This window comes from Rhincodon typus, chromosome 24, assembly GCF_021869965.1.
Source record: "Rhincodon typus isolate 14 chromosome 24, sRhiTyp1.1, whole genome shotgun sequence".
Lineage (NCBI taxonomy): Eukaryota > Metazoa > Chordata > Chondrichthyes > Orectolobiformes > Rhincodontidae > Rhincodon > Rhincodon typus.
In genome coordinates, this window is record NC_063355.1 from 35994790 (window position 1) to 36006125 (window position 11336).

At 39.3% G+C, this 11336-nt stretch overlaps 1 protein-coding gene across 1 annotated transcript in view; it reads right to left on the reverse strand.

Annotated features, from left to right (window-relative positions):
• The window catches only part of LOC109937888 (acetyl-CoA carboxylase), a 65233-nt gene that overhangs the window by 21119 nt on the left and 32778 nt on the right, over positions 1–11336 (reverse strand). Inside the window, exons 10-18 of the mRNA XM_048611743.1 lie at positions 10423–10598; positions 8359–8462; positions 6705–6786; positions 5990–6135; positions 5758–5908; positions 4832–4966; positions 2943–3089; positions 1035–1223; positions 67–167 (exon numbers count right to left, since the gene is read on the reverse strand). Coding sequence (XP_048467700.1) covers positions 67–167; positions 1035–1223; positions 2943–3089; positions 4832–4966; positions 5758–5908; positions 5990–6135; positions 6705–6786; positions 8359–8462; positions 10423–10598 — 1231 coding nt within the window. The remainder of the gene's footprint in view (positions 1–66; positions 168–1034; positions 1224–2942; positions 3090–4831; positions 4967–5757; positions 5909–5989; positions 6136–6704; positions 6787–8358; positions 8463–10422; positions 10599–11336) is intronic.

Consider the following 11336-nt stretch of genomic DNA (forward strand, 5'->3'; position numbering starts at 1 on the left):
TAATAATAATAATAATAATAATAATAATAATAATAATAATAATAATATGTAGAATTTTCCACTCACCGCTGCACCAACTGGACAATGCTCTGTGTGTTCATAAAGAAGACTTCTCTGTCTGCTTTCCGCTGAAGGGTGGCTGCATGGCTATCCAAGATGTTGGCAATCTTAAAGGAAAATTTTTCAAAACCAGGAAATATTGGCAACTACATTGTCAATGTGGTACCGGGACTGATCACCTTGAAATTGCAAGTTAAAGTCCCTCTATAGCCAACTGTGCAATTGAAATCAGCAAATCTACTAATAAGTCGGTTGTTTTAAGAAAATAAGCATAAAAGCTTCTTGATTAGCATTAAAAACCCTACTGATTTAATTATGGTTCTTCAAAGAAGGAAGCTTAGCATTCGTACAGGGCTAAAGTTAATGGCGGTGTTGGTGGCTCCATTGATGGGCAGTGAAGCCACAGCTATTTCAGAAGCCCTGACAAGACTTCCAGCTGACATCAGGGCTTCATGCAGGTAAAGCACCATAACAGCATTGGTAGAAATGCTACGCAGCAAAGATAAGATGTATCCAGTGGCAAAATCGTCCAATGTATGATCAGGCAACCTGACCCTATCACCCTATTAAATACCAACAGCAAAACTAGGTGTCTATGAAGTGCTGTGGGTCATCAACAGAAGCAGAATTGGATACCACTATATTCGCAATTTTATAACTGGCATCACCATCACCCTACACAACACAACATGCAAAAGTAGGTGTCTGCAGCAGTTTTAAGCATACCTTCGAATGAGGTGTGAGCTACAGAAGTTTTCTAGAAACTGAATTTCAGCTCATTATTCTGAGGGATAAAAGTTGTTCTGTCAGGGGCATAACGGGGCAATCTATTCTTTTTCAATATTAGTTAAATCCCTGAAAATGACTTTGAACTTTTTTTTTTAAATTGTAGCATGATCTGTGCTCCCTTTAGCCCTTATTCCTCTGACAATCTGACTTCTCAGGTTTCCCATGACACATTAATCTTGCCTTACCTGCTGGCTGGGGAATTGAGTAAGCACGGAAGTGATGTTACTAGCATACTGGGCTATCACTTTTCGAATGGCCTTCTCCACACTTGCAGGAATCCTGCCTGAAACATTCGTCATAATGTCTTGCAACTCAAGAAGTGGTAGGGAAGGGTCTCGCAGAGTTGTCATCAGTTTTGTGATCCACCTTTTAACCTACGATGGGTAAGTGGGATGGAAATTGAAAGAGTCAAGTTAGTACAAGCATTCCTTGAAATTGATATAAAACAAAAAGCTCGGGAAACCAAACATCTACATTGTATCAACACTACCTTAGTACAAGGTAAATTGGATAAGGGATGAGTTTCTTCGGAAACAGTTAACAATCAATCACCCATGTACTGTAAAGCAACATCCCAACTTGCTGCACAAACAGAAATTGAGAAATGGATGTCAAGCCATGTAATGAGAGATCAGAAGGATGACAATCTTTCACAGTGTTGTAAAAGGTGGAAATAGAAATGTAAGGGTAATGGGGCTTGGGAAGGGAATTAAAAGAACCATATAAAAAATTGGATCAGGGTAGTACAATAATAAAACTATGGTAGTTCTGCAGGTTTTTTAAAAAAGCTAAGTTCCAGGTGCAATCCTTCTACATTGCTCTTGAGGCAATATTAGTTGACGTACAAAGGAAGTGACTTGCCATTTGAGTTTTCCTCCTTAACTGGATTATTAGATTTCAAGACACAGGGCAGAATGAATCAAGGGTCTGAGCGACACGGACGACAAGTGCAATGAGGCCCATCATGACATTGAAATCACAGATTCATGATAGCTTCAGAGCACAGGAGGAGGCCATTCAGTCCACTGTGCCTGCACTAGCTCTTCAACTGAGCATTATGACCTAGTGCCAACCTCTTGCTTTTTCCCTATGCTCTTGTACATTATTTTTATTCAAATAATCATCCAATAACTTCTTCAATGTTTCAACTGAACCTGTCTCAACCATACTTCCAGGCAGTGCATTCCATCCCCTAACTTTTCACTGAGTGAGAAACATTTTTTCTCCTAATTACCCTTGCTTCTTTGACAAATCATTTTAAATATATGCCTTCCTTTTAGTTTTTGTTTCACAAATGGAATGTCTCTGTCCCTGAGCACAAAGTATCTTTCCTGCAAGGGATGCTGGTGAATTCTGGAATATTCGCTGAGTGGCGAGACCATTCTGGGAATGGCAGATGGTAAGGTGGGGTATAAATTGGATGATGATGTCGTAGGGGCATGGTAGGTAATCAATGAGGGGAGTTTTATAAATAAGGCACAAGAACTCATTGGGCCTCGTGGTTACAAAGCAAACAAAAAAAGTTGACACAAGTTGGAGGTACCCAAAAATGTACTTAAGATTCAACCCATAGTATCTTGTGTTTTGATTGCTCATAACAGATCATGGAAAATATTTGCAGCACAAAAGATTATGCATGCACTTTTAGGGGAGGCACCTGGGTGAATTGATAAATCCAAAATGATCAACCAAGGAACAGTTCAGTATAGTTGAACACAGCATGGAGATTAAGGCAATCCTTCATTTTAGGCTTTTAAATGATGCTCATATGCACCTGCAAAACATAACAGGAAAAAGATTGCCCAATCTATTCAATTAATTGATCAGTGTTTGGATAGACTGAATATAAAGAAAAGGAGTTGCAGAGAGTGGTGCATGTATGGAATGAGCCGCCAGAGGAAGTGGTGGTAGCTGGTACAATTACACTATTTAAAAGGCATCTGGATGGGTATATGAATAGGAAGGGTTTAGAGGGATTTGGGCCAAATGCCTACAAATGGGACTAGATTTATTCAGGATATCTGGTTGACATGAACGAATTGGACCGAAGATTCTGTTTCCATGCGGTGTAGCTACATGACTCTATGACTCACCTTAGTGCTGAAGTAGGGTTCAGGCAAACAGTAACCATTCATAACATTGACCAGGTTCTCTAGCACACTATGAAAGACCTGATGGAGTTTCTTGCCAACAATAGCTGACGACTGCTGTGGTGGAAAGACTCCTGTGTGCAAATGGGCCTAGAGAATAAGATTCAGAATCACAGTGATGCAGCTGTTAATAGTTGTTAAACCAACATTTACAGTTAGAAATATGGGAATACCATATAGTTTACTGTTTGTGTGTATTTTCAAGCTTCAGATTCTTTTATTGTTTGATTTGATGCCACATTACGAGTTTGGATTCAAGATAGTCCTGGATTTTGCCCTGAGCAGCCTATCTTCGGCCTTAAACTTCAAAGCAACACAATTTTTAAAATTCCAAATACTACAATACACAGCAATCATATATATATGATCTTATCATTACAGTAGGCAGGTAGTAATCTTTCTTCTTCACATGTTCATATCCAGGTACTTTCACAACTCTCTCATTTTAGATTGTTCTAGCTCCATCATACTGTCTTATTTACACTCAGTGATGTGAAGCTCTATGATAACATCACAGGTTGCTTCAAGGTCCTGAACAACCTTAATGAAGATGATTTCAGAACATGAGTTTGTTCGAAAAATATTCATTCTATTGAAGATTGCATCTTGTACTCATCAAGGTCAATTTGCATGAATAACAATTTAAGGGAAAACCAACACTTAGACTTTTTAGAGGGGAATTCGCAGAAGGGCTCTGATTGGTAAAGGTATTGCCATGGAGTATGCACCAACTAATTATAACTGCCAGACTTTGATAAAATTTTAAACCAGACAGGTTGACTCCAATTGCTAAAGGCATTGCCCTGAGAAATGAGGCAGAGAATAGCTGTCAGCTATTTATTTGGAGTTGATATGGGCAATGTGTGTGCACACATATGCTTTCTACCTGCAAAGAACAGGGCCCTGTATATTATTATATGCAGCTTCCAGTACATAAATGTGCCATACTGCAGGTCCAACCAACAATCCTAAACTGGCTGATAGCATAATTCTTTGCACTCTCAGGATTATACAGCAAATATTGCAAAATGGAGGAATCAGAGTCGACCAATCAGATATTGATTGCCATATAGTCATATGTTCAAGTCTATGTGCTTTCATAACTTTTTCTTATTTTAGAGTGTTTTGGCTCTGTCCATACCGTGCTATCTATGCTCAGTGATATAAAACTCCATGAAAATTAATTACCCGCCAAACAGCACTTTTCTCACATAGTGATTCACCAAGCTGCTTTCGCCCTTAAATTCATACTCTTGCAAATCATCCAGATGAGCACAAGATGAAAAGTTTCAACAAATGGTGTCTTTTTATCAGGGATTCAAATGTCTCCACTGATTCTGAGCCCGTGCAGATTTGTTGTTTAAAGGGGAGTCCTTCCCATTAGCGATATCACCAGCTCAGGAGTAAAAGAAAGCAAGAAAAGAAGTATCAGAATGGTAATGGAAGAGAAGAGAAAAAGGATTGGGAAATATCAGACAAATTGTCAGAGCCATTTGTGTAAGGTAATTTGATTAGTGTTATTCAAACAAAATATGCATCTAATTTAAAAGGATAAAGATTTTTTAATAGAAAACACTTTTCCTGATTGCCCTTTCCCTCACTTCGACCAACCAGATCCTTTCTTCCTGTACAATATAGTTAGGTAGTCCAAGTAAAATTTCCAATCTGTGTCATATCCCAGCATTTGCTACCTCGAATCTTAGGCACAGGAATGTAAAGCTGAAGGATGAAACTTCATCAGATAAATCTTTACCTGTTAATTGAAGGATTAAACAATATGTAGTGTAAAACATTGCCAGCACAACAGTTTATGTAGTTGGAAGAACACTTACTGTATGAACTTTCTTGGGGTCATCTAATTCCATTTTAGCTACTATGCAGCCTTGCTCTAGGCAGGCGCCTGGTCTCTTTACATAATGTACACATCCTGATTCTTCAACAGCCAAAGCCATCACCATCTTCATCACCTGCATGGAAGCAAGTCAAGCCAGACTTTTTGAGCTCTAATGAAAGGTCAAAGATCTGAAACACTAACTGTTTCTGACCACAGATGCTGCCATAAACAGCTGAGATTTTCCTGCATTTTTCTGCTTTTATTTCAATTTATACTGTACACATGATTCTGTGCTGAAAATTTACAATTCCCCTTTCTAACAAAAAGAAGTCCCCTGCTTTCTTTTGCACAGAGGCCTCGTGCCAAGGTAAAGTAGCAAAATCTCAACACTGCTGTAAAACTGACTATTTTATTAATAAAGTACTTCAAACATAACTAACTGGAGGTCACCATAAGGACCTCTTCAATCAAGAAATTGTAAGTGAGGATTGTACAAAAAACATTGTAGTATTTACAAATTGTTGTAAATAGTATTCAATTTACATGAGGTTGGAAGGTGGGGCTTGGGAGTGGGCTTCAGTCTGTGTTAAATGCACCCAATGAACAATTCCTTTTATGGTTTAGTAATAAAAATAACTATGTCTAACATCTGATCTGTACTCAATTAGCTCATCTCAATCAATCAGTGGTACAGGCAGTCAGTTCACTGGAATCCAAAAACAGCTAAATTTGCTGGGATTACTGTTTATCACTGTACAACACTCTCAGCTGAAAGCTTGCTTATGTGGGCCATCATGTGGGGATAGGAGTAGATCTTGTGAATAGTTGATGTGTGAGGCATTGAAGCATCAAAATTTAATAGTACTTCAATACAGATGTATATTTTTTGGGAGGAATAATACATTGTCTTGAAGTTTAACACACCTCAATCTCTGCATAGCAATGTTTTGCAAAGACATGACTTCCATCTTCAACGAGGTACTGCAGTAGTTTTCCAGCAGAGGGAGACCTCAATACAGTGGGATCCTTCTCCTTCTCAAACACACAAGTCTTGTTACCAATAGTGATCAAATACCTGTTAGTGCAAATGGTTCAAGTAAATAAAAACAAAAAACTTCAAGCAATGTGGCTATGCTTGCAGGATGGGATTTCTTACTTGTCTAACTCCTCTTTCATGTACGTAGTGTAACTATTGCCATCATAGGATAATAAGAGGCCTCCATCACTTAGCCGGTGAACGTCAATCTCAATATGCGAGTTGTTCATAATAACAACATAAAGCGTCAATGACTGACGGGCCACCTGCACATTGAATGTGAAAATTAGTACGTCAAAATTCACACAACAACAAATGAAATTGTTTCAACCTGCTTGACCAAAGGATAGGGAATATATGAAGGCTTGGTCACAGTGAAAGGGAATATTTATCCTGGTAGGATGTCCACATTTTATCAATTCCAAAAATGAATAACACAAGGTAAAAAGGTGATATGACTGAGATATTTTGGCAACATCTGCAAACTATTCACTTCAAAGAACATTTTAACATTCAAGATTGAAGGGTGAAGTCCCCTTTGTGAACCTGACAAAGGTCATGCATAATGTTTGTTTAACTTATTATTCAGTTCACACTGGACAGGAGGCCACACCAAAACTACTAATAATTCAGAACTAATTGAAAGGTTTCAGGAATACTTTGAGATGGGAAATGTTGCACTTAACTGACTGTGAATCAGCTCCCTCACATTACTGGGCTCAACAGTCAATCCAATAACCATTTAATCAATAAATCAAAACTACATGCACAAATTCAACGAAGGGAGAAGAATGAAAGAAAATTAAACAGAAAAAGCCTTCACTAAATCACCTACCTGCAAGGAATATTTAGTTTCTTCATAAATAAGCTCCACATCTACTGCATTTAACAGGCTGTTTGCTGGGAGAACCTGACCTCTGCAAATGAGAAAAGGGAAATAAATTTATATGGTTTCGAATGAAAATCTGAAAATCAAATTAAAGTAACATGCCATTTACAAGAGCTTCTTATTACCTGATTTCTTCCTTCCTAGAAAGACCAGAGAAAGATTAAGGAGGCAAGGTTCTAAGGAGTTTTATTGGTTAGTGCATGGAGCATAGGAGTTGGGCAGTCATGTTGCGGCTGTACAAGACATTGGTTAGGCCACTTTTGGAATTCTGCGTTCATTTCTGGTCTCCCTGCTACAGGAAGGGTGTTGTGAAACTTGAAAGGGTTCAGAAAAGATTTACAAGGATGTTGCAGGGGTTGGAGGGTTTGAGCTATAGGGAGAGGCTGAATAGGCTGGGGCTATTTTCCCTGGAATGTCAGAGGCTGAAGGATGACCTCAGAGGTTTATAAAATCATAAGGGGCTTGGATAGGGTAAATAAACAAGGTCTTTTCCCCGGGGTGGGGGAATCCTAAACTAGAAAGCACAGATTTAAGGTGAGGGGGGAAGATTTAAAAGGAACCTAAGGGGAAACTTTTCATGCAGAGGGTGGTGCGTGTATGGAATGAGCTTCCAGAGGAACTGATAGAGGCTGGTAGAATTACAACATTTAAAAGGCACCTGGATGGCTATATGAATAGGAAGGGTCGGGAGAGATATGGGCCAAATGCTGGCAAATGGGATTAGGTTTATTTAGGATATCTGGTCAGGATGGACGAGTTAGACCAAAGGGTCTGTTTCCGTGCTGTCTATGACTTGGAGTGCAGAAATTTCAATTTTTCACAGAAGCGTTTCACAAGAACCTCATGCACAGATCCAAATATTAAGCCACTCTCAGAGCAGCTAAAGCATCTTGAGTTCTGAAGTAGTCACATTGGACCTAAAATGTTAACTCTGTTTTTCTTTCTCTTTCAGATCTGCTGAGTTACTCTAACACTTCCTGTTTTTACCTCTTCAGTGCCACACTAGAGCGTCCACCTTAACATTTGAGTCGAAGTTCAGGAGTCAGACTTCAAACTCCAACCTTCTGATGCAGAGTAGAGAAGTGCTAACAACTGAGCTATGGTTGACAGTAAAAAAGAAGTAACATTCAGATTTCTCTGCTATTATTTTGGACTTTCTCTATTTTTCATTTGTAATTAATTTCACTACCTATTTCTCACAAGATACACAGCACATTGTACATCATTAAACAACAGTTGCAAAGAAAATAAAATCCACCAATTGCCTGCGCCACCAAGATAAATGTTGCTGTGCATCTTTCTGAAAAATATACACAGATTGCTTGTCAATAGAAAGATGGTCAATTGGAAATAAAACAAATGTCAAATTTCAGTTGAGGTTGTTGGATTTGCTTTAAGCCTGGTGCAACTTTTCTTTTGGACTTACTCCCAATACTCTTAAATCACATTCAACTGAGGAAATTCTTCCTTAGCATGTTAATAACCTGGATTAACATGCAAGATATTTATATCACACTATTCAAACAATTCTCAATGACCCAGCAACTCATCTCCCCTGTATACACAGAACTTACCCCAACTGACCCCATCCATAACTTGCCTTTCAAGAGAATGTAGGAAGTTGGTCATACTTGTTTGAAAGGCTGAATCTGCCACATGTAAAGCACCACACACCACTCCAAGCATTGTATCTGGTCTCTCTGCCTAAAGGGAGAGAAATATTAATTAATATAAAATATTTCCTTGGTAACGTTTTTTTAATAACAGACAGTTCTTGTTTTGCATTTCTTAACTCATTTTTGCACGTGAAGGGTATCATTACTAGGCAACACAGGCTTTCATTTATAGCACCGAGTGGTTAATCAAACATATCAGAAGCAAATGAACTGCTCTATTCAAAAACAACATTTTAACTCCAACTTCAGCAAAGCACTCCCTACTGTGCCAATTACACTTCCACTTCTTTCACAAGATACTAGAGTAAGATAGCACTGAACTGGTAGAGTTTAGAAGAATGAGAAGGGAGTTTATTGTAATAAAAAAAATCCTTTTGATTGATTTAGTCATACGACATGGGTATCACTGGTTAGGCCAACATTTATTGCCCAACTGTAATTACCGTGGAGAAGACGGTGATGAGCTGCCTTTTTGAATTGCTGACCATCTCGGGTAGGCACAGTCACAGTGCTGTCAGGAAAGGATGCGAGAATCTTGACGGTGAAAGAACAGTGATAAACTGTAATTCAAAGTCAGGATGGTGCGAGACTTGGAGAGGAGCTTGCAGGTGGTGATAGTCCCAGGTAGTTACTGCCCTTGTAATTTTTGGTGGTAGTATGTGCAGGTTTGGAAGGTGCCGAAAGTGCCTTAGTGAATTACTGCAGTGCGCCTTGTAAGGGGTACACACTGCTGTTACTGCGCATTGTTGGTGGAGGGAATGAATGAATGTTGAGATAGGAGTGTTGATGATATGTCAATCAGAGTTTGGGACTAGAGAGCACATCAGGGCCAGTAATCTATGCCTGGGACTTTGAGGGCTAATTATGGTCAGAATGGGGGCTGAGGACAGGGCCAGGAGCAGCACCGGGGGCCATGATTTCTCTCCCTCCTCCTAGTGCCAAGTAAATGGGCTGCTTTGTCCTGAATGGTGTTAAGAACGTTGTTGGAGAGTACTGAAAGACAATCCTGACTTATGCCTTTTGGACAGAATTCATGGAGTCTGGAGGTGAGTTACTTGCAGTAGAATTCCCAGCCTCTGACCTGCTTTTGAAGTCACAATATTTGTATGTCTGGTCCAGTTCAGTTTCTGGCCCAGTCTAGCTCTGAATTCATATGTTTGTAGATTTCTCCCACCTTTGTGCCAGGATAGCTTCTATGTTTTGCTTGGCAACTCCTTTTGGATCAACAAAATGAAGGGATCAGGAACTCTGCATTCTGGGACTAGTAAGCACCACCACTTCATGATATAATGCAATGATCCACCAGCCACCAATCCAATCTACTTCACAGCTCATAGTACTGACTGCCTATGGTTATGAAGTGTAGAGGTATACAAGTGTGGTTGAAATCTGGGAACACAATTACCTCTGAATCAGAATATTGTGTGTTCAACTCATAATTTGAGCACAAAACTTAAAGCTAATGACTCTAGTCAGTCTTGAAGGATGAGTCACTGGCAGAAGTACCATGCTTTCGAAAGAGACCTTAAACAGAGGACCCATCAGTTCTCTTAGCTGGATGTAAAAGAAAAGCACTGGAGTTATCCTCAGCGTTCTGTACAATATTTATCCAGCAACAGACGTCAGGAATACAGAAACAAGTATCACATTACTTTTTGGGGATGAGGTCATTGACTTGCTCGCTGAGCTGGCTGGTTGTAGTCCAAATCTTCGCAAGAATGTTAAACTTTTTGTGGATGCTTGACTTGTGAAAGTTGGATGTTGTATTTCCCACATTATAATAATGACTACACTTCAAAATTAAGTGGCTGTTAAGTGTTTTGGTATATCCCATGTTTGTGAAAAGTCAATATATAAAAGCATTTTTTTATTAATTAGCCTGAACTGGCCTTAGAGTACAATGCTTAAAGGGACTTAATGAAAGCTATGTCTTATTTAATTCCCACAGATATAACTTTTTCCCTCACACGCTCAGTCAATATCATTACCTGTACTTTATCAGCGATGAGGTGGTCAAGCCAGCTAGTATCAATGGTGTTAAGCTGAAAGCTCTCTGTTTCCAACAGCTTGATCAAATACTGGACAGTTGTTCTAAAGTCTCCACGGATTGAGAGTTCCTTAAGCGCTAGAACCATATTCCTAAAAGAAATATTGCAGTCAAATACTGATAAGATCACAGCATTCCATTCATTGCTTTATAGTACATTTTTTTGATAATTCTTCTGAAATTCCAAAGCAGAACACATGATATGATGCTATCTTAGGTACAAAGGTACTCAGGTACGGAATCTTGGTACAAAACAGAAAAACAAGGAAAACGAAGTTAAATAGCTAAACATTATAGAAACACACATAGAAACATAGAAGACAGGAGCAGGATGAGGCCATTCAACCCTTCGAACCTGCTCCGTCATTTATCATGATCATGGGTGATCGTCTAACTCAATAGCTTAATCCTGTTTTCTCCCCATAACCTTCGATCCTATTCACCCCAAGTGCTATATCCACTTGCTTCTTGAATACGTTCAATGTTTTGACATCAACTACTTCCTGTGGTAATAAATTCCACAGGCTCACCACTCTTTGGGTGAAAAAATGTCTTCTCATCTCTGTCCTAAGTTGTGTACCTCAAATCCTCAGACCGTGACCCCTGGTTCTGGACACACCTACCAATGGGAACATCATCCCTGCATCTACCCTGTCCAGTCCTGTTGGAATTTTGTACGTTTCCATGAGATATCCCCCCCTTTCATCTGAACTCTAGCGAAAACAATCCCAACCTAGTCAATCAGAGATAGTAAGAACTGCTGATGCTGGAGTCAGAGATAACACAGTGTGGAGCTGGAGGAACACAGCAGGCCACGCAGCATCAGAGGACTCTTCTTCAGAAAAAAAAAAAAAA